This window comes from Molothrus aeneus, chromosome 18, assembly GCF_037042795.1.
Source record: "Molothrus aeneus isolate 106 chromosome 18, BPBGC_Maene_1.0, whole genome shotgun sequence".
NCBI classification, from domain to species: Eukaryota; Metazoa; Chordata; class Aves; order Passeriformes; family Icteridae; genus Molothrus; species Molothrus aeneus.
Window position 1 is genome coordinate 2,482,913 of NC_089663.1, and position 25,999 is coordinate 2,508,911.

The 25,999-nt window shown below is 47.1% G+C and overlaps 1 protein-coding gene across 2 annotated transcripts; it reads left to right on the forward strand.

Moving 5' to 3' along the window:
* Nucleotides 1-151: 151 nt before the first annotated feature.
* On the forward strand, nucleotides 152-24,560 carry LOC136564473 (T-box-containing protein TBX6L). 2 transcript variants are annotated; one of them, XM_066562451.1, is made up of 11 exons: nucleotides 152-804; nucleotides 1,265-1,533; nucleotides 12,159-12,485; nucleotides 16,598-16,742; nucleotides 17,724-17,826; nucleotides 18,272-18,436; nucleotides 18,716-18,862; nucleotides 19,365-19,435; nucleotides 20,218-20,309; nucleotides 20,639-20,831; nucleotides 21,431-24,560. In XM_066562451.1, the coding sequence occupies exons 3-11, from the start codon at nucleotides 12,470-12,472 to the stop codon at nucleotides 21,855-21,857; spliced, it is 1,359 nt and encodes a 452-aa protein (XP_066418548.1). In that variant the 5' UTR covers nucleotides 152-804; nucleotides 1,265-1,533; nucleotides 12,159-12,469; the 3' UTR covers nucleotides 21,858-24,560. The 2 variants fall into 2 exon arrangements, with proteins under 2 accessions (XP_066418548.1, XP_066418549.1); XM_066562452.1 differs by having other exon boundaries at nucleotides 1,399-1,533.
* The last annotated feature ends 1,439 nt before the right edge of the window (nucleotides 24,561-25,999 follow it).

Sequence of the window (25,999 nt, forward strand, 5' to 3'; positions counted from 1 at the left end):
CCCGGGTTCTGTATCTGAGTTTTGTCAATATTCACTTTCTGCATCTATTTCATGGTAACACCATTGATTTATTGGTTAAATCATAAGTCAAAAGAATTCAGTTTTGCCTCAGAGCTTTCCCAGTGGCTGGTGAGATTTTCAGGTTATCTTCCATTTTCTGTCTCCATCAAATAGAAGCTACTTGTCCAAAACTGTCCCCCCTCCCCTAAATGAATTTGCAGCTAGGTCATTTTTATATGTCATAAAGTGTTTATAATTTTATCTTCTAACCAATTTAGGGTAAAACTCTGGGGTTTTTCATCTTGAGTGATTGAATATGAGTATCCACTAGGAACTATTCCTATAATTAAGTTAAATGAGAGCAACACAAAGTGACTGGGTTTTTGTGATGGTGAATAACTCCAAATAACTCAGAGCTTCCCGTGAGCAGAATTCTGGAGAGGACTAAAGAGTTTCTGCTCATGTAAGAGTAGAACATGCTCAGTTTTTTGGAGAATCCTTAGCTCTGAATGCTGAGAACTTGCCATAGTGCAGTGTAGCAAAACCAAGGCTCTGTTCTAATTGAGACTGACTTGGATTTTTTAGTTTTTCCCATTCCTTGGCTGAAATTTCCTGTGTCTTGTAACCATTTAACAATATGTTACTAACCATCCATTATGTCCTGCTTTATTCTCTTTTAGATGAAAGAGCCATTTAAAAAAAAAAGAATTCTCCAGCCCCTGTGACTGAATTTGAGCGATAATGTCAATGGAATTAACACATTGCCAGTGTTGAATGGGCTCCTGTGGCTGTATAAACATCAAGGTAACACATTTCCAAAGCAGAAGACATTACTGCTGTGATACTGTTGTTTTGAGAATATTTCCTCACTGCCAAAACACTGATGTAGATTTAGCATTTTGCCTGCTATGATGAGAATGATGTTGGAGTGGGGAGGGTTGATTCTCCTGCTTTTATATTTGCTGAGTTCTGGTTTATTTGCTGAAGAAAATATCTTGCAGTGTTTGGCTAAACATGGAATGAGAGCATAAGTACATTGAGGTGTATTTAAGATGACCTCTGATTGGTAAATGCATTTAAATTAAGAGAGCATTTAGGCTCTCTTAAGGGCCTAATTCCATTTCTGAAGGAGACCTTCTGGAAAAGCTGGGGCAGAATGCTGTCAGGAAACCCAGGATCCTTTGGCTTGGGCAGAGTTTGCTCAAGAATAACTGTCTCCCACACTATCTCCATCCATTAACATAATTTTTATCTCTGCAAACAGGAGCAGACTGAGGTTGAATGCCCTTGGTATGTTGCTGAATAAGATGCAGGCTTCAGTTTTAACTTTGGGGATGGCACACAAGTTGTAAGGCCAGGCTTGTCAGAAAACCTTTTATGGTGCTAATCCCACTGCAGATTTGTTGGCACTGTCTCAGCTAATGCAAGACAGAACTGACTGATGAGGATGTGGCACAGAAGCAGTTTGGGACTCCCTGGGTCACAAAATCAGTGAAGATGGCTGCACTGCAGAAGGCAAAGCTGGTCATGCAGGTAACAGTGATGATTTCCTTTATTCTGATCCTGGTGCAATTTGACCAAGACCTGTGTTTCTGCAGGAATGTTTTTGTTTGTCTTCAGGCAAGAAAAAATTCAGGCAGTAAGTGCTAAACCAGAGCCTGACAAGTTCTGTTCCTCAATAACTGTTGTCATGTGAGTTTTACTTCTCTGCAAGGTTAAAGCCATCTTTAAACAATGAGTTGGGTTTGCTGCATTTCTACTCATCAGAGACCATAACCCAGGAATTGAAGGGTGGGAAGTCAGTCTCAAAGCTGACCTTACTGGACAGAGATGGGCATGTTCCTCTCTAGAATCCATGAGAAATACCCACTGCCTCAACCAGAGCTGTATCAGTTCTGGTGAAAAGGATTTCAGTTTGCAGAGCTGCATCTGGCACTCTGTGAGCATGAGGGCTGAGACAGAGGCGAGGGAGGCATTGTCCATCCCAGTTTGTTGCAAGAACAGCCCTAGGTTGGATTCCTCAAAGGAAAGGACTTCTCAGCACGGGGAATGTTCAGTTTCTGGCCTGCTCTTGGTTGTCAAGGGATAGAAAAGAAAGTTGTGATGGAAAAGGGGAGCAGCTGCCCGTGGCAGGAGTTTGTTAGCACAAAGAAAATGACTTGGTGAACCATGAACAGTGTGCAGGAGTTCAATGCACAGAGTGGGCATGGTTGTGTAAACTGAAATTCTTTCTCTCCCCTGAGGGCTGTTTGAAGCCCTCTGAAAGCCCAGAGATCAGCTCATAAACTTTGTGCTTCACAATTGCAGAGAAAATGCTTCTCTCAGCTGTGGATCAGTCTTTGTCAGCTCTAACATACAATGGCTGGTGGCTTCAGTGTATCTCCACTGTCTCCCAAAGGCACTTGTGGGAAAAGTCACCAGTGGCTCAATAACCTGTCACCTGTCCCCTCATTCTGCCCCCCTAAGCCCTGGAGTGCAAAGAAGAGTGCTCTCCCAGGGCAGTGGTGTTTCTGTTGCAGTCTCACATCCCTTGGGAGTCCATAGCTGGCCTGTTGTGAATTATGGTGTGCAGAAACACAGGACATGTGCAGTGCTGTGACCACAGTGTGGCGGAGAGCCAGGCTCCATCCCACTGGGAAGCAGCCTGGTCATGTGCCAGCAGAACATCCATCCTTCCATGTGGGCCCTGGATCCACTTGAGGAATCACAGGAATGAGAGAGGAGCAGATCCATCAGAGCCTTCTTTACTGCAAAGGCAGGATTGCTCTCTGCAATGCCACTGGTGTGTGCACAAAGCCATTAAAAGCCTGATGCAGGAAGGACTTGGTCTGTTCCTCTGCAAACAGGCTGCCCTTGCACAGCCACAGTGCTTTTCCCTGGATAGTCAAATTACTTCTCTCTCATTTTCATCCCAACTAATGAAGATAATTATATCCCTTTGTAGAATTTTAATTCCTCTGTCATCTGTATGTTTACACCCTGCAGACATGTTCATTTCTTCCTTGTGAACAGAGCCATCAATCATGGAAACTTTCCTTCGACTCTTCTAATCTCTTCTGGTGTTCACCTCATCCAGTCTCCTCCAGTTCCCGGTAGCTTTGATAACGAGGTGATAAGAGTTACATGTGGTTTTGCCAGTTTGTTCTACAGCAGGCTCACAGAAAGAGGCTCTGCCACTTTCCTGCTCAGCTATATGCTATTTTCACATATGCATCCTCTGGCTATATTTGTGGATTTATTTTCAGCAAGGAAATGAAATCACACCTAGTGCAGAAAACCCCAGAAATTACCTCTGTAATGGAACCTCCTTAGTATTACCATATCTTTATTGGTGGGTATGGCTGAACATGACTGTTCAAAACAGAAGTTTAAGTGATCTTCTCTTAAGGGAAAATCTGGAACTGGGGAGAATTCCAGAATTCAGCAATTCCTCCTTTGGACAGCTTCTTCAGAGTATGGTGCAAAGGGAAGAGAAGGAGTAGTTCCATCTTGGAGAGGAAAGACAAGGCAAAAAAGTCAGAAAGACATACTGGGGGACCATGTATGGACTTAGATTTCAAATTTTTGCTTCATGTTTCTGGTAATATAACCAGCCCTCCCTGGCTGCTGCTGTAGCTTGTGCACTCCTGTCCTGCAGAGCACAAACCCTCCAGTTCTGGTAGGTTCTGTCTGCACTGTCAGCAGTTATTTGGAAATAAAGAATCAAGGCCCTTGGTGGTGAGTCCAAATCTCCATCTCAGCCAGGCTCAGGTCACCAAGCCTGAGCCCAGCAGTAGCTTAAAACTGAAAGCAGTAACTGCAGCATTGAGGGTGGCAGGAGCAGTGACCTCATTATTGATAACATCTGATCTGTGCCCACAGGAATGCTTGCTTCCAAACCTGACTTTGATTTCCTCCTGCACACTCCCCTGCACTTTTCTGAGCAGAATTTATAAATATTTCTGTTGAATTTACATTGTTTTGTTTATATCTATGTTTGGTTGGCAGGCACAGGTCAGGCTGTGAAGTGGCAGTCATTTAAAAACAGTTTTGCCTCACAAATGCAAAGATTGTGTTTTTAAGAGTGGCACCTATTAAGTGTATTGATGTTTGCAGGGTTAGAGAGGAGAAGAAATCTAAGTCATCTATGCCTAAGGAGATAAAATCCAGTATTTTCAGCCTAATGCACTCATTGCACACCTCACACTCATTGCACACCTCTGTTATCCTCCTTCCAAGGAAAGCTTCTCTATGTAACTCTTCTGACAGGACAAAGCCATGTGTCATCCCTTGGATTCTCAAGGAATTGCATCCCATATATTTAAATCATTCAGGTGTCTGATGTTCTTAACCACTTAGAAGCATTTGTTCCATATAGTAGGGCTAATTTTTAATTTATTTTTCTAAGCACATCTATCCGAAATGATGCTAGGCTTTTATATTCACAGCAGGGAACATTGTGAGGTTTAAATATCCCTTTAATCACTAAGGATGTAATAAAAACAAGAGGAGTTCTTTGAGCTGCAGAGTGTTACCCAGGGAAAAATCTACTCTGGAGCTTACAAATGTGAGCTGAAGAGACAAACTGGGCAATAAAATCCACAACTACGGACCAAACCCGCTAAAAGTTGGTCTGTGGCTGCCCATCAGGAGCTGAGACTCGAGGGGGGAAAAGGCCATTCAGCACCTCTAGAGCCATAAGAGCCAGGCCATAAACACTTCACAATCTGCTGGGGAGGGGGAGGGAGCTGGGCTGTGATCTGCCCGCAGTCTGTACCCAGCCCCTGCCTGCCACAAAGAGTGAGCATGAGAAATTTCACCATGGGAAGAACGAAGGAAAGAAATCTGGAGAGATGAGGGAGTGCAAGGAGAGGTGGCAGCTGTGTTTGATTGTGTCAGTTCATGTCCACTTATGGCAGCCTCATCCCAGTGCTGATTTGAGGAATCCATGAAATCTGACAGGTGCTTTTTTCTATTATCAGTGTGTTGAAGGATTCTTACCTGAGTATTGTTATTATGGACCCAAATAACATTTTTCTGCCAGGTGATGAACAAGCTGGGTGAGAAAAAGTGTAGCTCAGACTTTATCCAAGGGCTTTCTGCTTAAAATCCATGTGTATTTTCAGCTCTTTGTTACTGACTTCAGACTTGGCTGCAGATGATTTATGTCCCATCATAATGCCCTATGTCAGTTTTCAGAAGGCATCTTGCAGCATGTGCTGCATGAATCTGTCTTGGTGCTCATTTTATTTTTGGGAGGTCCTGTAAAGTTCAGCTCAGACTCTACAGGTCAGTTGGACATGCTGTGTGTTAGTTCCCTTGCTGCTGGGAGATGGATGTGCAGTTGTATGTATCCTATGGCTATATAAATTTTTATAGTTCTTTTTCAAAGAAATTTTAAGTAATACTATAAAAGGAAAATAAATACGCAGTAATAAAATCTTATTAAAATGAAACGTGATTTATTGTAAGTGCTCTGAATCAAAATCTGCTGTGTATGGTTTAATTGTTCTCTTGTCATGATTTCTGGTAATGATAATTAACTTCCTCTGAAAGTTCTTTAGAGTCAATAGTGATGTTGGAGGAACTGAGCTCTACAGAGTTGTGTAGAGCTCACAGCAGTTTTTATTTTTAAATTCCAAACACTTTAAATCTTAACAATTTTAATTTGCTCTTTTAAAGTAGATCCTCTGATAAGGAGGATGTTTATTGATTTCCTGGTTTGATTAGAACCTTACTGTGATGAGCAGTTCATAGAAACTTCCATATGACAGAAGAGACCTGTCTTTGCCCAGCAAAGTAACTTGCACCCTAACTTGCATGACTGAGGTCTGTTTTACCTGTTGGTTTCATGGCTTTACAAATGCCTGATCACCAACAAAAATAATCTTTTGTGGAAACCAAGGTACCATGACAGAGTATCAACAATCTTGAAAATCCATGAAGTTTAGATAAAACCTTTTGGGTCTGAGCTACTGCTATTTTTCTGGAAACAATCAGCTTTTTAACAGAGATTGCTGCAGTGTTGCCTGCTGGGCTTCTGCTCAGCAGAGTCCATTCTGCTCAGGGCTTTTGTCTGGTCTCAAATATGGTTAAGTAAACTGCCAGCAGTTTTTAATATCTGCATGATGCTTCTCTTTGCATACGAGTGTGTGCACATGTGTACAAATATAGAAGTGTTTATAGATGGGTGTTAAGCTGGAGTTCCTTGCTGCCTGTTTTGTCAGGCTACTCCTTGTAGCTGAGAGCAGTGAGTTTGGGCAGGTGTGGGGGGAAGGATGCAGGGCTGGGAGGGCACTGCATGCAGTGCATTATTGGAATAAACTAATTAAGGGAAAATGCTCAAGCCCTTCGATTTCTGCTCAGCCTTCCCTGGGTAAGAGCAGTGCCTTGAGCAAGGCATGAGCTCAGTGCCTGATCCTCCCGGAAAGGAAGTGCAGCTCAGGCTGGCAATGCAGAAACTGGGCAGATGAGTGATGTTATACCATCAAATGTGTTCGTTGTTATTCATATTCATGTTGTTGGAGAAGGCATCAGTGGCTGAAGGGATGTGTTGCTGCAGCATTCCGGTGGGGAGAGCAAACTTTCCTCAGACTGTTAATCACCCCCTTGGGAAGGAAGGAGCTGGATGCAGTCCTGATTCTGATACCAGAAATCAAGAGTAGAATGATTCTGTGTGCTGAGGATGCGAATCATCACAAACCCATGGACTAGCCAAAGAGAAATGATCCCTGCTTGCTGTTTAAGGGATTTGTTTTTATATTTTGTAGCCAAGTCCTGAAGCGATGTTTTCAGTCTTGTCTCTATTTGTTTAAAAGGATGCAGGGCTGTGAGGGCAGTGCTTGCCCCATGTGCAGGCAGGGCTGTGAGGGCAGGTGTAGGAGGAAGGATGCAGGGCTGTGAGGGCAGTGCTTGCCCCGTGTGCATGCAGGGCTGTGAGGGCAGGTGTAGGAGGAAGGATGCAGGACTGTGAGGGCAGTGTCCATGTGCAGGCAGGGCTGTGAGGGCAGATGTGGGGTGAAGGATGCAGGGCTGTGAGGGCAGTGTCCATGTGCAGGCAGGGCTGGGAGTGTAGGAGGAAGGATGCAGGGCTGTGAGGGCAGTGCCCGTGTGGGGGGAAGGATGCAGGGCTGTGAGGGCAGTGCTTGCCCCGTGTGCAGGCAGGGCTGTGAGGGCAGGTGTAGAAGGAAGGAAGGATGCAGGGCTGTGAGGGCAGTCCGTGCCGCGTGTGCTCGTTCCCTTTGCCGAGCTGCCCGCAGAGCTCTCCTGCTGCTGCAGCTCCTTTCGGCGTGTTCTTTTTGTGGATTTGAGCGGGACAGAGCGCTGAGCTCTGTCTGGGACACACAATGGGCTGACAGGAAAACAGTGCACCCGACATCAGGGCTCTGTGAGAACTTGAAAGGGCTCTAGACAGACATATTTTGCATTTGACTCTGGACTGCAGCCTTTGAGGCCAGACTCGGGCCGCAGTGTTAAGTGGCCGCTAAGTGTTTCCCTTCTTGTGCCGCGCTGAGGGGGCGCTGGGAGCGGGCCCGGGGATGTGAGGGAGGGAGGGAGCCAGGGGAGTGCCCTCTCCAGCTCTGCGGCCCGATAACCGCAATCCACAAACTGCAAAAGGAAAAGTCTTCTCTCAAGCTTATAATGTACAGCTTTTTGTCTACCTGAGCTGCTTTCCCAGGTTCCCCTGCAGAGCACATCGTGTCACAGCTGGCCTGTGGCCTGTGACCCGTCCCCACAGCTCTCGGAGCCCCTGTCCTGGGAGCCTGTGGTGAATTAGCGTGGAGATGTTACCAACAGGCCCTCTCCAAACCCATCTGCTTTGCTTTGCCAAATGTCATTTTTGCACTCTTGAGAGCACGGGGGAAATCTGGGGGTGGTGCAGTTTGGGGCTCAGTATGGGGTTAGCAGCCCTACAGAGATCTGCCTTCTGTGGGGTCCCTTGCATTGTCCCAGGGTAGGAAGGTCTGCCTGGCACTTGTAATATCATTGAAGACACCAGATAGCTTTTCTCAGGAAAAAAAAAATGAAAACCATAAAAAGGAGGAGAAAAGGTGCCATTTTCCTCCACCAGAAGGAAATGCTGTGTTATGTGAGCTGCTGTAAGGAGCTGGGTAGGAACAGTTTCTTGTGCTGCAGCATGATAGGAGATATGTACCACTTCTTCAGAGGCTCTCAAAACACTCTGCAGGCTTTTACCATTCCTGTAGCCGCCCACAGAGACTTGCTCAGAAAGCTGCCCAAGTTCAGGTTGTGCCTGTGCTGCCAGAGCTCAGCAGCTCTGTCCTGGCCAGCCCTGCTCTTGTATTTCCTATTTTCTGGGTGAGGTGTCAGGCACTAACAGGGACAAGGAGTCACAGGCTGGCACAGCTGTAGGAGCAAGTTTCATCAGGCTTTTTCTCTGGAAAAAAGTCAGCTTTTCCCTGTGGCCCCGTGTGCATAAATCAGGCTGCATTTGCTTCACAGTGAGCTGAGCCTGGATTTAAGGAGGGAGTTTGTGGATTCTGGAGAATCTGAGACCACTTCATGTTTTTAATGAAGCATGAAAGTAAGTAGGTATCAGTGTAGAGCTATCTGTTTTATTTTGGGCCCTGTTGATGACATTCTGTCTTTTCACTTTCCAGTACTCATTCCTTGCAGATGGCACAGAATCCTTCACAAAGAGTTGCCAAGATGCTCTGGGGCTGTGGCCTCTGTGTGCCAGGTGGAAATGGGCTAAATGAGTCCCATTTAAATGGCAGGAAGACTTTCCTCACCTTTCAGAGGGGAGGATCTCTTAGATGCAGCTTTTACTGCTCCATGTTGTCCTTCCCTGCCTGTGCAGTTCCAGGCAGACAAGGCAGCCTTGCTCTAGCTCAGTTTGTAAAAGCTGACATGGTAACACTTCCTCACAGAGGGAAACCTGGGGGCTGGATACTGCCTACTGCACCCACGAGCAATAATCTAAGGCAGGTTCTGTAGCCATGATATTTTCTGAAAAAATCCTTTCCTTAGGATTTTTTCTTCTGAGAAGCCGAGAGACCTCAGGAACAAAATGTAACCAATGGTTATCTGCTGCTGTGGAATGCAACAGGTGCATCTGGGATTGGTCTCATGTGCTTGTTTCTAATTAGTGGCCAATCACAGCCCAGCTGTCCGGACTGTCTCAGTCAGTCACAAGCTTTTGTTATCATTCTTTCTTTTTCTATTCTTAGCTAGCCTTCTGATGAAATCCTTTCTTCTATTCTTTTAGTATAGTTTTAATATAACATATATAATAAAATAATAAATCAGCCTTCTGAAACATGGAGTCAACATTCAAATCTCTTCCTTCATTCTAAGACTCCTGTGAACACCATCACAAGGTTCTTTTGGAAGATAACTTTTACATTTCAGCTGTCTCCCAGGCAGTAACTTGGAGCTTGCTCTCAGGGCAGAATGCTCCCCTGGGAACTCTGTCTGGGCAGAGGTGGCAGTGCCACTCCAGCCCCATTAGCCAAAGCCTGACCCCTTTTCTGTTCTCCAGCAGCCTGGGAGCCCCAGGCAGCAGCCAGCGATGGCAGGACATCACTGTGCTGGAGAGCTTGTGTACAAACCAGCTCCCTGCAGGGTCCTGCTGAGCACAAAGGGTTAAACCTTCACTGAAGGTGGGAGAAATGCCAGAAATGCCAGAAAACATTTGCCTTACTGCAAAACCCAGAGGGGAATGTTTCTTTCTAATCAGCTTCTCAAAGAGATGCAAAGCAAAAGCTCCTGGCCTGTGCTTTTGTCATCACACATGGCCTCCCTCCTGCCCTAGCTCATCCCTTCAGCATAGGGCAGAGCCTGCTGTTAGAGCTGGGCTCAGCTGCTGAAATGGGCTCAGAGCAGAGCCCTGTGTGTCACTGACTCACACGTGTCACATCCACTCTCTCTCCCATCCCTTTCCATACCCTCAGCCTCCAATTTGCCGGTGAATTGTTAGACACCAGCACAGTCACCTCTGTCTTCCCATCAAACTGCCTGGGGGCTCTCCATGGATGGACAGATGAGGGTAATGTGCTAAATTCCCTCTTTCCTAGGGATGAATTTCCTGGGGATTGCTCCTATTAGCCACACTTTCCAGCAATAGTAACAAATTCACTTTTTTTTTTCACTTTTAAAACATTTCCAGTGCAACTAGAATGGCTGGGAGAAAGCTGATTGTTAACTAGTCATGGGTAATTAATGGCTCCACCTTCCCCATCAATCAGCTGGGAGAAGCCAAAAGGATTTGAGTACTTGCAGCAAATGTGCCGTTCCCCAGACATGCTGATACACAGTGTGCAAATGAAGTGGCAGCAGGAGACCATCTCCTAGCCTTTGTGGAAGCAGCAGTAAGTCATGATACACATCCCACGCTCCTGTCAGGTGAAGTCTGAAATTCCCAGAGCTGCTGCTGCTGTTGTGCAGTTTCTGACTGTGTGGGATGTTGATTCATCTTCGCTGCTAGCTTGAATCTGACCCAATTTTTGTTCTATTTTTCCTTTTCAGATTCTGATTATGGTTGTCTTTTTCCGCTTTCTACAATTAAAATACTAGCATTAGGAAAGCAGGACATGGAGGGGGAGCAGATGCAATGCTGGCTTTCCTTCTGTAGCAGAGCAAAAAAGAATTTCTGCATCCTATTTTGTTTGTGTCTGGTAGTGGCTGTGCAAGCACAAGCAGAGATCTGACCTTGATACCATTTCAGCTGACCTTTTCCTTTCTGATTTATTTCTCCCCATATTTAATAAATAACTTCCATTTGAGCCACAAGTTGACATTTCTCCACCACATGGTATTCCTCTGCTCAATATGCTGAGACTCCACAGCCCTGGATGTCTCCAAATCGCCTGAGGGAGAGAGGCCTGTAGGCTTCTGTGTTAGCCAGTGGTTTAAAAGGGGCCAGCAAGGCTGGATGTTGTTCTGCAGAGGTGCCAGGAGCCAGTGGACCATCTCCTGCTCTAAATCCTCCTCAGGACTTTGCAAATTCTCCAACCCTTTTCTTTAAAACATTCTTCCTTGCCACACTAAGCAATGACTTTTCTTCCCCTGGCTAGCACTGGGATGCCTAAAATTCAATATAACCCTGGAAGAGAGTCAGTCCCTGCTCTGATTAAGCTCCTTTGTCCTCTCTGCATGTCCTAGCACTGCCTGCTCCAAAAGGCAGTAAAAACAGAACTGAAGGCTTGTTGTTTGGGTGTAGAAACTCAATAAATAAATTCAAAATTTGTTTTGTACCTCAGACTGAAGATCAAATGTCCCAGTAACATCACTGACAAAATGCAAAAAACCGTTTCTTTTATTTGGAATAAATCTAGACAGTGAAAGTGATGCAGCCTTGTAGCCAGTTCTTTGTAATGAGCAGAGCTCCTAAATTTGCTGTGCAGGACCCAGCCCTGGCCTGTTCAGAGTGATATTCTGCTTTTGACCTGCACTTTTTGACCGTGTTGGTCCTGTAAATGTTAGTACAGCCATTTGTGTGTGTGAATGCACAGAACCCCCTTCCTCAGGAGGTGCAGTGCCTGTCTTGGGCCCTGGAGCTTGAGCCTTGATTGCTGTCTCTTAGCACTTGTAAGCACTTATAAGCACAAAAGCTAATGGTCACACTTGCAGAATAAACTAATTAAGGGAAAATGCTCAAGCCCTTCGATTTCTGCTCAGCCTTCCCTGGGTAAGAGCAGTGCCTTGAGCAAGGCATGAGCTCAGTGCCTGATCCTCCCGGAAAGGAAGTGCAGCTCAGGCTGGCAATGCAGAAACTGGGCAGATGAGTGATGTTATACCATCAAATGTGTTCGTTGTTATTCATATTCATGTTGTTGGAGAAGGCATCAGTGGCTGAAGGGATGTGTTGCTGCAGCATTCCGGTGGGGAGAGCAAACTTTCCACAGACTGTTAATCACCCCCTTGGGAAGGAAGGAGCTGGATGCAGTCCTGATTCTGATACCAGAAATCCAGAGTAGAATGATTCTGTGTGCTGAGGATGAGAATCACCACAAACCCATGGACTAGCCAAAGAGAAATGATCCCTGCTTGCTGTTTAAGGGATTTGTTTTTATTTTGTAGCCAAGTCCTGAAGTGATGTTTTCAGTCTTGTCTCTATTTGTTTAAAAGTGCGTTAGCAGTAAATCAAGGTGCATTTCCCCTGTAGGGTTTCCTGTATGTCAAAGCCATGTTAATTCTCTTTGATTTTCTTCCCCTAGTCCCAGCCATTGCTGCAGATCCTTCCTCTCTTTGTCCCTTTGGACATCAAAGGCTCGCAAGGGGACAACCCTGGCGGGAAGCTCCTCCCTGCTCATTAGCCTCCATAAAACAGGAACTCACCTTGGCTAGCTGTGCCTCGAGTCCCATCCTCACCCCGCTCACTCTTGACACTGGATCTCGGAAGGAAGGGCTTGTGCTTGCTTCAGGAAATCAGACCTGCTTTGGAACTGGACTATTTTGGCTCCCCTTGTAAGAACTCTGGTGGCTCTCTTGGCCCTGCAAGCTCCTCGACGTCACAGTACATGGAAAAATGCAAGCTTTACCAGGTAAGTGAAGGACTCCTTCCCTTTCTCACTGCACGGAAAGATCCTCGACTCATGCCAGAAAGGTGCTCCTGAAGGGCCTACCAGCATTTTAGAAGAGTGCCTGGGGCTGGAGAGGATTTAAAAACTGGGTTTTTTCATGGGAGTAGATGAAAAATTGTGCATTTGAATGTTTTTTTGAGAGCCTTAGAAGATCTTTTGTAAAGATTTGTCACAATTGTGCCCAAAATTCCCTTACCCACATCAGGTTGTGCAGTGTGACCCTTCAGCTGAAGGCTAGAGGTGTTGTTTGTGTATTGTCTGCAAAGCACTGGATTCTTCAGGATGAAGGCCACAGAAAGTTTGGAAATAGTTGTTATATTTTTAATAACAGTTCTGATACAAACTCTCTGGTTTGGGGTTTTTTTCCAATTTCCTGTGTCCTTTGAAAGCATGAATCCCAGTCAGGCATAGCCGACTCCTTCCAGGTTCATGCCCAGCACAGGATTTTAGTGATTTCCTTGGGGTTTCATGATGTTTTCCCTCAATCCATCTCATAGCATGCTGTTCACCTCTCCTGTGAGGAGCATGGTTGGATTGGGCACAAGGACAGAGATGCCTTGGGACACTAAGGGCCAGCCCAGAGGTGCTGTATTTGTCAGTGCAGCTGATCCCTACATTTACTCTGGGGTTTTACTCTACATCAGAAAGAAGACCTGGCCCAGTTTATCAGAGGCACATCAGAAGTGACTGTGCAGTCTCAGCTTCCTTATTCTTCCTCTGCAAGATGTTGTCTCATTCATGAGCAAAATACATGTGCAGTGATTTAGATGATTTCCACCTTTGCTGCTGTTTTGGGATTTTTCAGTCCCTGCTGTGTTGATCTGATTCATACTGATTTCTGCCACTTGAATTTTAAGTTGAAAAACAAAAGAGCAGCAATGAAAAAAAAAAAAGTAGACTGTGTTATGGATTTTTCATGTTAAAGATTCCAAATATTGCAGGATTCAGCTCATTTTCTTACTGGGTTGCTTCTGGTGTATGACCCCCTCCAGCAGAAATGTTCCAGGGAGGACTGGATGCATCTGAGAGATGAAGCTGTTGCATTTGTAAAACATCATACTTTTGTTATTGCCAAAAAACTCTCTGGGTCTGAGGAAGGAGGCTCCCTCCAGAGGGTTGGGGTGTTTCTGCTGACATTGAGAAGATCAGAGAACATGGGAGGGGTTTTTGTGCTTGTTTGCAAGATGAATTTATTCCAAAGCTTTGTATATTGATATGTGTTCCTCCCTGATGGAGGCTGGATAGCTGTGAGTGTTGGGCTTCACTTGGAAGATAACAGCAACAAATGTAATAATAACTGATTTTAGTGTAGCTTTTCCCCTTATTGGAGTTTTTCCAGTATTGCAAATCCTATCCTACACATTTTGGGAAGGCTGCAACAAATTTTCTGACATTTTAATATTGTCTCAGCAAGGGAAAATTAATTGAGGAACTGCTTTAGGTGAGGGAATTGCACTCCAGCATCTTCTATCCAGAGATCTTCCTCCTAAAACAACTAAATTGTCTCATATTTCTGCTTCTTTCCTTTCTGTCCCCAAGATGACAAAAAGATATGTATGGCTCATTCTAGATACAGAAACTGTAGCACAAGCTACTCCTATTGGTATGAGGACCTTGAAATCAAACACAGAATAGATTGAAGAGTTCTTCATTTTCAGTGCCTTTACCATAGCAGCTTCCTCCCTTTCAACCTCATCTGGACATAAAGAACATGTTTTTGAACAGACCATGTGTGGTGTTACCAACACAAAGACAATAGGAATATTTTTTAAAAAGTAAAACTAGAACTGCTGGAAAAGGTTGAAATCTCTTTTGGATAATAATGGTTTTAAAACCAAGTTGCACAGAAGAGGAAACCATAGAAGTACAGCTCACACAGGTTCCACTCAGTGCTTGGACACTGTGCCATAGTTCCAACACTCAGGCATCTTTGTGGGAGGGTGAGTGCATGAGCCTTGCCATCAGTTACACAGGCACAGACTGGGAGGGAAACAAAAATCCAAATAAAATCCTACAAACAGATCCATCCCTGCAGGGTCCTGCTGGAGCTGACAGCAGCTGAGTGGATCCATTCCCCAGCTCACACCATTGCTGGGCTCCAGTCCTCATGCAGACTGACCATGTCCTGCTTTTCAGCCTCAGCCTGTGCACACAAACCTGCATGGTGAAAGTCATTAATTGCATTTTAAACCTCAGCTGCAGCATTTATTGTCCCTGGCTCCTGCAGCATTGTGCTCCTACAGGTGCATTGGGGACTCATTGTGGTAAAAACCAGATTATAACATCTGCCTTTGATTTTTAATTCAGTGTTGAACTCCTTTCACTTCAGTTCCTCTTGACTTCATTGGAAATCTCCCCTCACTAAAGACTCCTGAGATCTGCCTTCTTGTAGTCTCTTTTAATGGCATTGGAATTTGCTTAAAGAAATGTTAATTCCAAAATTCATTTGGGGAAGGAGCGAGCATCTGTCTAGCTAATCAAAACCTGTTTGCATTTATTTGTGACTGGATGGCTCCTGTGGGAAATCAGCCCAATTTTATTGTAACTCCTTTTGATACATGTGCTGCACTGAGCTACCAAATGCATGATCTCATGGCAGCTTTCATGTCTTTGCAAGAGGATATGGGGGAAGCTTTCGTAAGAAGATGTTAACAGGCTAATCTTGGTGAGCAAACTAGGTGTCACTTCTTGGCCAGTTCATTAATGTTGGATCAAAGCAGAAAAAAGGGTAGAGGATTTTTTTTTTAAATGCCTAAAGACCTCTACAAACAGACAAAATTACATTTTAATGTTTTCTGCTTCTTAATCCTGAGGGAAGAACCACTTAGAGTTGTATTGAGTTGTTTTGGTGAAAGATGTCCCTTTGTGAAAAAAGCTAATTTCTCTGAAAATAGCTGTCTACTTTTTGTGAATACTCTTTTGAAGGCATTACTCAGGAAATCTGTAACAAGGTAAAAATTCCCTTTTTTTTGCTGTGCTCTGAATAAGATCTGATCAGGCTGAGAGGCATAAAAATCTACATTTTAAACAAATAGCTGTGCCTGGCTACTAATGCACCACCCAGAGGGGACAGCCCAGCTCCTGGGGTGCCCTGCTGAGCAGGATCCTCACCCCTCCTCAGGGCAGTGTTCTTAAACCCTGCTGGGTCTGAGCTCAGCCCACCAGAACTGTACTGGTCCCATTCTGACCTAAAATGGAACTGGGCTTTTCAGCAGGACAGCAGCAATCTTGCCTGCCTTACAATATTGCTGAGAGCACTTGCTCAGGGTTTTAAGGAGGTTTTTAATCCAAATAGCTGTGCAGAGGTGCTTGGTACCATCGACAGCAGTTCCTCCAGAATGGTTTCCCTTTCCTCTTCCCCGGGCCCACAGTGGGTTCTGTGCCTCTAAGAGGAAGAGCAGGTTTCCAGAATGGTTTCCCTTTCCTCTTCCCCGGGCCCACAGTGGGTTCTGTGCCTCTAAGAGGAAGAGCAGGCAGGTTGCAGCACTGCCATGGTGTGTTACTGAAGAGACACCTCCCACCCCTCTCACAGGCTCCCCAGTGGTTCCCAGCTCCACTTCCAGTTCAGAGCAGCCATTCTCTTCTCAGAATATAGGCTGTCCATAGTCTGTCACCTCCTTTTCTTGCCTTCACTTGCATTTAGGGCTCCTGTCTGTCTCATCTTTGTCTTCTGGGGGCATTTTTCACCTCGGCTACCACCTACTTGTCATTTTCCCCTATTAGCCACTGTTAAAATCTTTCCAGTCCTTTCAGCTTTCACCGTATTCTCTTGATAAAGTGTTTTGTGTAACCCTGGTCATACCAGCACAGTGGGTTGTGGCTACCTGCCAGTGTGGGTTTTGTAACAGTGGAATTTAGGTTGAGTTGGTACAACACACAGATCTTACAGAAGGACCCACCAGCTAAACCCAAACCTGTTGGGAAAGGCTCCCTACCTCTGAGCCTACTAGGTAACAGAAATCCTTTGAAGAAAAGGAACAGTTTTTAGGAGGTTTGTAGTGGCACAGAGTGCCCAGAGCAGGGCCAGTTCTCCTCCTGTCTGTCTGCAGTCACTGTCTGTTTTCTCCCTCCAGACGTGAAAGCGCCGTGTGAGGCCCTCCCTTCCCCCAGCCTGGAGCCCTTCCCACAGAGCTCCATCGTGGTCACCCTCGAGGACATGGGGCTCTGGATGAAGTTTCACCAGATAGGAACTGAGATGATCATCACCAAATCTGGCAGGTAAGGGGCACAGGACAGCTGACCACGCACACCACACCTGTCTGAGCTGTTGGCAAAGTCTCCAGGTGATCCATTTTTGAATGGTGGCCCTTAACTTAAAACAGTTATGCAGATCCTCCTGGTCCTGCAGAAGAATTGCACTTTCAAGGTGTCATAGGAGTCCAAACTGTGAAGTGCAAAAGGTCACTTGTGGGGCTGTTGTGCTGAGAAAACTCCTGTACCCTTATCTCACCACTTAACACTGGTGCTCTTCCTGTCACTTTGAGGTTGCTCTGGAAGTGCCCTGGGCTCCCTTTGCCTGGGTCACAGGCAGCAGCAGTTGAGCAGTAAATGTTTGGGTTTGAGTCTGTGTTTGCAGACAAGAATATGGCCCAGACTCTTAAAGATCTGTGTGTGCAGACTCCACTGAAGTATAAATGAGTCATGTATCGTGGAGCTTGCAGTGAAAGAAGATGGAATTGTGAAGCTGTAAAGTATTGTGTCAAAGCTGCTGTGAGCTGGAATAATCCCTTTGGGTAGGGCGGTAGCTGTCAAAGCTTTTTTGCAGAGTCAGAAGTTAAAAGCAGTGGCAGGGAGTACGGGAACAGAAAGCTGGGTGTGCTCTTAGATGAGAGCACATCTTCTGCCCACGCTCAGGTTTAATCCATCCTCCAGGGCTGTGAGGGCTGCAGCAGGCCAGGAACTACGTACAGCCTCCAAATAGCTCCTTTCAAGTTTCCCACTGGTGTGTTAGAGGAATTGGAGGAACAAAAGCTGAAACAGTGTCAGGCCCTCAGTGACTGCTGCCCTGTTAATGTCTATCAATCTAAACCCACAGGACTAAAGAGTCCATCAATGAGATGGACAAATGGTCAGTGGCTGGCTGGAGGAATACTGCTCCCAGGGCTTTGCACAGTAGTGAGTAAATGTGACATGCTGCTTGATCATTGACAGCCACTGTTCAGGGAAACCATTATACTCTGGTTTTCATTTCTCCCTCAGACGAATGTTTCCTCAATGCAAAATCAAAGTCTCTGGCTTAATCCCGTATGCCAAGTACCTCATGCTGGTAGATTTTGTGCCAATGGATAACTTCAGGTACAAGGTAAGTACTTTAAATAACAGAATTTATGCTGTCCTTTCATCTTTGTTTGAAATAGATTGATCTTTATGCTTCACTTGTCACACACTGATAAATAAATTCTCTTTGGACAAAGTTCAGAAGTAATTGATGGATTTTATGTCTCTCTGGAGTTATTTGTCAGTTTTGCTTGGGGAGCAGCTGGAAAGGTAACTAATTTTCATTGTAAGCACTACAGTTTTAATCATGATTAATGTCAGACTTTTCTGGCAGCCATAGGGAGAAAGGGAGGAAAAATGAGGCCTAAACTTGGAGCTGATTTGGTAACATGATCATGGCTCATAAGAGAGAATCCGCTACTTGTGCTTCAGAGGAGTGCACAGAATTGACAGTGAAGCAAACTTGCTGGGCCTTTTCTGTACTGAAAGCATTTTTTTTAAGCTCCAGACTTCTATCTTTCCCTTCACAGTGGAATAAAGATCAGTGGGAAGTTGCTGGAAAAGCAGAGCCCCAGCTCCCTTGTCGCACCTATGTCCACCCAGATTCCCCAGCTCCTGGCAGCCACTGGATGAAAGAACCTGTCTCCTTCCAAAAACTGAAGCTCACTAACAACACTCTGGATCAACATGGGCATGTAAGTTGTGCTGTGCTCTCTTGGAATTCATTGCAGACGAACTTTGTGGGAAATAAGCAGGATTTGTGAGAAATTAGATGATGTAGAATTTAAAACATATCCAAGTGCCCTTTTTTCCTCCCTCAGCTCAGTCCTTGTGTCCCCTTGGCTCCCTGCCCAGGAAGGCACGGGTCTGTGCTGTCACTGCAGGGGAAATGGGTGTCCTGGGAGTCTGCACAGGGGATCTGCAGTGTGCTGGCAGTGGTGGCACATGGAAACCTTGTCCCTTGTGTGTCCCAGATCATCCTGCACTCCATGCACCGTTACAAGCCGCGCTTCCACATCGTGCAGGCCGACGACCTCTTCAGTGTCCGCTGGAGCATCTTCCAGGTGTTCAGCTTCCCTGAGACTGTCTTCACCTCTGTCACTGCCTACCAGAATGAGCAGGTACGGTGTGCAGGCTCTGCTTCTGGTCACGCTGTGAAATGCTGTCTGTAAAATTCCTGTGGAGGAGGTGGCTCCTTCCTGTCTGCTCATCCTGGGCACCTGTGGTGAACAGTGGGATGAAACAGGCACATTGTGGTTCCTGTGGAAAACATCTCCTCTGTGATGAGTCATGCACTGTGATGGTCCTGAGTGCACTGTCAGTGACACAGAACTCCAAATGCAGTAAAAAGTATGGCTGCAGGTCCAGATACAGATCCTCACCCTGTATATTTCTCTAGTCAGATGAATCCCACCCAAATCCCTGCTGACCCTGGCAGGGTCACTTCTCCCTGTGGGTCAGTTCCTGATCCATGATGGGAGCTGCTGGGAGAGCTGAGATACTGTGGCAAGGCCATGTCCAAAACCCTCACACAGTTTATCTCTTGTGATAAATATCTTGGGACAAAGGTGAAAGTCTTGGAACAGTCACTGTGATGCTGAGTCTTGTTCTTTTCATTTAAAGATTACAAAGCTCAAGATTGACAACAATCCATTTGCTAAAGGTTTCCGTGAACATGGGAAGAACACTCGAAGGTAAACTGTCTTTTCATTTCAATTTGTCTCTAGCTGGAGTTCACTTGTGAATTTTACCCAAGGTCTTTGAACAAAACTCTACCAGCCAGCTCTGCTGAGCCTGCTGCATTGTGCACACTGCATTTCCCTCTATCTGGGAGTGATGTCCCTCTGTGCAGCCTCTTCTCAAGAGACTTGGGGAGTGGGAGGTGACAATTCCTACAGAAATGTGGGAGGTGTGACAAATTTGAGACCTGCACTCTCTTGCACATTGGAGCTAGACTGGAGTCTGACATGTGAATAGCAGTGATAACAGGAGTCCACAGCAGACCATTTGGTCTCTTGGAGATCAGCTTGATTCTGACATTTGGAGGCTCCCTTGTCTCCTTTTCCTGTGGGTGGAAAAGTGTCTCTTCCAGGGGGAGATTTTGTCTGCAAGAGGGAAGATGGATCCAATACCAGTGAGATCTTCTGCTTGGTCTGAGGGCAGCCAGTGGATGAGTTGAAAAAACCAGCTTAAATTGCAACCCCAGACTGGCAATAGAGAGGGAAAAAAATGGAGATTTTTTTCCCAAGCAGAAAATGTTACAAAAATATCTGAGATTTTGTTTTGTGTTATTTTATGCCTGAAAAAAAAATCTCCTCAAAAAAAAATTCCTGATGAAAAAAGGCCAAAACTGACTCTTTTTTACTTAAACTTTAAAAATGCTCTGTATTTTCTTTCTCCTCCTATAGCATCCCTGCCTATATATTTAGACAAAAAGCTTACATCCAAGCTACCCCCATGTCTTGTTTCTTTCCAGGGAAGGACGAGCCAAATGCCAGAAGCCCAGTCCAGCCAAGAGCCAGAAGAGGAAGCTGCCTGAGGAAAAGGAGCCTGCTGCTGAGGAACGTGGTAAATTATCAATATAATTGATCACAACAAACCCAGAGAATGATATTCAGGAAGTTTTTTAAGCTAAATCATTCCTTGCTCCAGCTCATGGTGCTGCTTGCAGTAGCACAGCCAAGGAGAGGGCGGGCAGGACTGACCACCACAGTACGTGGGCAGAGAGGAGCTGGAAGGGGCTATTCCCTTAAGGCAGAAGGGCTACAGGAGGGGGTTGTGTGTTTCCTTCCACCATCCTGTGATTACTGCAACTGCCAACAGACCATTGTGAGCTTTGCCTCCCTCTTCCCCTTTCTCATTCTTTCCCGTTCTTTCTTTTCCCTGCTTTGAGTCAGATTTTGAGAAGGACGAGAACGTGGACGTGAAGGAAGAGAGTAACCCCGTGGTGGTGAGCAGTGGCTATCCCTTCTGGGGCTCGGAGCAGAACAGCAGCCAGGCCTTCCCTGCAGCCTCACCAGTGCCTGCTGAGCAGAGGGAGGCTCTGGCCAGAGAGCAGCAGGTGCCAACACCATCCTACCACACGTATCGGTGAGTGCTGCCTCCTGCTCCAATGCCACGCTTCAACTGATGGGATTCCTCTTCTTCTGCTGGGCATTCCTTAAGAAAAACAGCCTGCTGGTAATAGGAGGGGGATGCCTTCCTGTTGGAGAGCACATGTGGCTGAGAGATGGTAGATTAGCATGGACATAGGTCCAAGGATAGCCTTTCTCTTCTAGTTCAAACCCACTGGTTCTGGGCATGCTCATGTCTTTGTAATATTCTTATTTCCCTGTCCCAAAATGCTCTCCCAGCCAGCTCTGAGTACTACAGAGCTTGCCTGTCCTTTGGAGGAAATGCTGGAGGAGTTACAAGACTCCATTTTCCTTCCTCATTGCAAAATTGGGTGTGAGTGAGTCCAGACTAGAACTTAGTCTGAACTAAGTTAATCTGGACTCACCTTCTTTGGCATTTCATTTTTCTGTGAGTGTGACAGTGAGGCTTGGGCTAAAATCCACAGTAACAGTAAGATGAAGAAGTAGGCAAGGGGAAGAGCTTGCCCTGCTTTTCCCCAGGGGATCTTTGTGGATTTTCCATGGTTTTCCACTCTGGTAGGTCTGACTTGCTCTTCTCTCTGCCCTTGGGCCCAGGTTCCACGAAGCTGGGGACAGCCAGCAGCTTCCCAGCCGCGACGCTGCCACCTTGAACGATTTCCGCGCAAGGTGCCACGCCTTGGATCTCGCCATGGTGCCCGAGCACGACTCCAAACAGCTCCCAGAGGGCTTCACCAACCTGCCCCCACTGCCCCCACCTCTGCCTCCTCCCCAGGACTACACAGGAGTGGTGAACATGGCTCTGGACTCTGTGGGGAAAGCCGGGGCCCGGGCGCCCATGTACAGTCCCTATGGCACCGAGCAGGGCCTGGGGCAGTGGGTGGTGCCTTCCCACAGCCAGTACAGGGCAATGAGCTACTCGGCCTTCTCCACGGAGTACAACACACAAGGAACTCCAGGACATGCCCATGGCACCATGGCAGAGTGGAGCCAGTACCCTCTGTTCCCCTACGCCTGCTGGTGAATGGGGAGGATCCTTCCCAGTGAAAAGACTGAAAGAAAATTGTAAATGAGATTGAATTTACTGTTGGACTTGTGAAGCTTTGCCTACACTAGGCAGAGGTATTGCTGCAAGCAGTAGAGTGGGACACCTTCACTTCCTTGTCTCCTTGCACAACAACTCTCACCATATTTCACAAGCAGTGGTTGAACTGGTGGCTGCCCCAGCCATGTCATTGTGGATCAGGCTCAATGTGTTGTGCTGTGGTTTTCTTCCCAGCAGGAGCAGGAAACCACAGGTCTGCAAGAACAGAATTTAAAGAGCTGCTGAACTCGCAGTCAATGTTGGCACCTCGCATTTGGCAGCTTCCAACATCCCTTCCTCCTGGGACTTAGTGCAAGGAGATGGGGGCTGAGGACTTCCAGTAAGCCATCCACGTGTAGAAAATATTGCAAAGGCGAGCAAAGCAAGCAATCCTGGTGAACTCTGAGCAGCTTCCTCAGTCAGTGTAGTCAAAGTAAAGCTAGAGTCTCGCCTTTCTTCCAGCAGCAGGTGAGAGTAAAATGCACAGCAAGGTGTGTCTGGAGCACAGCAGGGGCAGAGTTTGCAGAGTCTGCAGGCAGGGGAGAGTTTGTTCCATGCAGGAGAAGTAGCAGCAAAGGCTGTGTGGCTGTGTGTCTTCCTGTCCCCGTGTCCATCCCTCCTCTGCCAGCCCTAGATTTGAGGTCAGTGAAACACTCTTCATTCTGTGGAGGTGGTGGAGGGATGTGGTTCATGGAATGTGGGGGGCTCCTCTGGGGCTTTCCAAGGTTGTCAGAAGCAGGGCCATGAACAACAGTGCTCTGTGTCACTACAGATTCTTCCTTTAGAGGGAAAGGAAACTTTCCACTGTGAACTTACTCCTTCTCCCTCTCCCTGCCACCCCTGGAGAATATCATTTATAGCTGTGGTTCCTGCACTGCTCTGTGAGTGTGTGAAGTTATCTCACCTGTTTGGGAGTCTCCAGGGATCTGTCCATGTTTAGTTATCAGAGTGGTTCCACCTCCCTCCTGTGTGGTCCCATCCTGGGCAGGAGCAGCCTGTGCACTGCCATGCAAGCAGGGATTCTTCTCATCTTCCTCTTAGAAGGGGGGAACCTCCCTGTTTGCCCACGTGCAGATGGCACTGGGGACTTGGTGACACAGACTCATTGCTTCTCAGGGAGGATAGACATGCTCCTAGGTGTTATTTAGGGAATGTTTTCGTGTCACACTAATAGCTGCTGTGTGGCACTGAGGTGTGTCATTTAGCCTGTGTGCCAGATGGTTTTCTGTGTGAGAGTGTGTGTGTGTGTGTAGCAAGATGTTATCTCTGAGCAGACCTGTGCAGTTTGTGCCTCAGGACCCCTGTGCAGGGACACTGGAAAAGGCTGTGCACCAGGTTTTAGGGGCACCATCTCCTCACTCTGCATCTGCATAGCGTAGGGATGTTGAGCCATGTTGTTATTGTTAAAATTACTGTGAAAAGTAGCCCTGTAAATTTGTGGGCTCAGCTACAATGACTGTTTTCTTATTTAAATTGTATATTGCAAACTGCTTTTGTACTACAATTATGATATGTACAGAGCAGCGGGATGCTTCTCCTGGGCTTCCCAGGATTTGAGGATGTGCAGCATTGAAATAAAGGTCAGACTTTGCCACAGTACATGTACATAATGCCCTATGAGCCTCCTCTCTGATGGCACCCTGGCCAGTGGTGATTTGTACCTGCTGTGCATGACACACATGTGGATGTGAGCAACTCACTTAAAAAGAAGTCTGGCTGGGGAAACAAAACGTGGAGCAGGCCTTTGTTAATGCCAAAATACCGTGATTTCCTGCTGTCCAAATGCCAGCTGTGAGAAGGCAGGTCAGCTGTAAAAGGCTGTCTCTGGCCATTAGTAGTTAATTTTCCTACTGTCCTTCACATCTTGGAAATGAGAGGAGCAGAATGGCCGGGGAGGTGAGCGAGTGCCTTGAGCACCATGTGCAGGGACCCGAGGGGGTATTTTGTGCATGGGATCGCTGCCAGCAGCATGCCCACAAGAGAGAGAGAGAGAATGCATCCCCCCCAGGCTACCTGGTTGGATCTGTTTCTTTATCTTTGTAGCTGGGATGTGTTTCCCTGTCACGGAGCGCTAATGAGGATGAAAAGCTGCAGTGAGCATGAGTAACTGAGGCCAGCTGGGCAGCACTGGGGAATTCCTGTGAAAATACGAGTGCAATGCCGTTTCTTTCCAACCTTTGCAGTAGCAGTGCAGGTGCTGCTGCCCCCTGGGCCTGTCGGTAGAGCTGGTTTGGCAGACGGCTCTGCGCTGGGGTAAAAGACTCGGCTTTGTGCCTAGGACGAGCCATCAATTACTCATCAGCCTTCTGCTGCAGCAGGACTGCTCGCCCTTCTCCAGTGAATCATCCGGCGTGCACAAGTACCTATCCTTTCTCTCTGATTAGAGACTGCGCTCGGCTTCTTCGGGGAGCCTTGGGAGATTTTGCCTGTAGGTGTGCTCTGGACTCTGCTCCCGCCCCCTCCCTCTGCAGCTCCCACTGCCTTGTTTTCTTCAGCTGTGGCATTTCAAACCTGTATGAGCTCGATTGAAATGCTGGTTTTGCACGCATGTGAGATAATGTAATGCCTCTGACAGCTTCAATAAAAGGAAATGAGACATGTGGAAGTCAGGCCATTAAGACTAATAAAATAAACTCAAAAGTGTAGGTTTTGTGCATCTTTCTCAAGCACAACGTGCTGTGCTTGAGTCGTGTTACCTGGGGCCAGTTTGTACATGCATGACACGCTGTTGATTTCAGCATTCATTGTTCTCCACAGTGTGTTCAGTGAGCCTCAGGTTATCTGCTCACACTGCTAGATGTGAGTCAGGCTCTTGCACCAATTCTTTGCAGCAAATTGTTTATTTTCTCTGTGTTTTCTGCTCCTCTCCTGCAGAGAAGTTACATAAGGAGGAGGGCAAATGGACTATAAATGGGATCTAGGTAAATTTCCTATGGGAAAATCAAGATCTTGATTTATTTTGGTTTCTCCTACTGGTTTTTGCAGCCTTAAGCCTTGTCTGACACTGCTTCAATGCAGATGGGAATGGCAGAAAAATGCTTTCTTGCCGATGCTGCGGTTCTTGCCCAGGCAGCTGCAGGCTTGGCAGTTTCCCTGCGGCACAATGAGCTCCCAGCTCTGCCCACAGCCCTGTGGGGAGACCGCGAGCTGTGCCCTCTGCACTTGGACCTGCGCTGGCTCTGCAGAAACAACTTCCAGCTGGTTTCACTAAGAGCTTTTCTAATGTCCAGGTGCTGCAGGGACAAGGGTGTTCGGGGTTAGTGCGAACCAAGTTCTGGGACGGTGCCACCGGCCGAGCTCCGCCCCGGGGCCGGCGCCTGGAGCGGGGCCGAGCCCTCACGCGTGTGGGGCAGGGCAGGGCCTGCGCGGCCCGAGGGGCTCCGAGCCGGCCAGGGAGGCTCCGGGTCTGCAGATAGACCTGAGGAGATCGGGGGAGCAGCATTTCCATGCTGGGCTGGGGCTCCTGGAACACCTGGTGCTGGGCAGCCAGGCCGGGCAGGACTCCTGGCTGGCTTTGGGCTGACCCCACTACCGGGATGGGCTGTCTGAGCCTCCCAGGGGACTGCGACCACATTTCCTTGGGCAGCCCAAGTGCCGGCTCACTTTAAGGCATCCAAGCAAGCAGCGCAAACCCCCTCCCAGGAATAACAACATTCTTTCAAGTCAAATGGGTTTTTATTGCAGAGCTTAAAATCCACTTAATTCCCAAGCCCTAGGGTGGGATCCATGTGGAGCCTCTTAGCAGGGGGGAGGCAGCATTTGGCTGGAGCAGCAAGCAGTGCTGGTCACCTGCTGTGGGCGGCCGGAGCGGCTCCAGGCCTCATCCCTGCTGCCAGAGCTGCCCACCATGCAGCTTCGTGTACCTGCCTGCCCTTGGCCTCCAGGTACCCACTGAGTGCCAAGAGCAAAGAGAGAGGGATAAAACTGTGCAGGGCCGGCTGGGGAATGGAGGCACCTCTCTGGATCCTGGTGGGGATGGGCTGTTCGGTGTCCCTCAGCTGCTCTGGGCACAGCCGCTCTCAGAGCCACGGCCTTGCAGCAGTGCAGTGGCTGTGAGGGAGGCCTGTCCTGCCTCCGGGCTC

Excerpts from the sequence above, each read along its gene's own strand:
- LOC136564473 (XM_066562451.1), top strand. Across the intron at positions 18,863-19,364 it reads CTGCCTACCAGAATGAGCAG|ATTACAAAGCTCAAGATTGA; the intron begins GTACGGTGTGCA and ends TTTCATTTAAAG. Across the intron at positions 20,832-21,430 it reads CCATCCTACCACACGTATCG|GTTCCACGAAGCTGGGGACA; the intron begins GTGAGTGCTGCC and ends CCTTGGGCCCAG.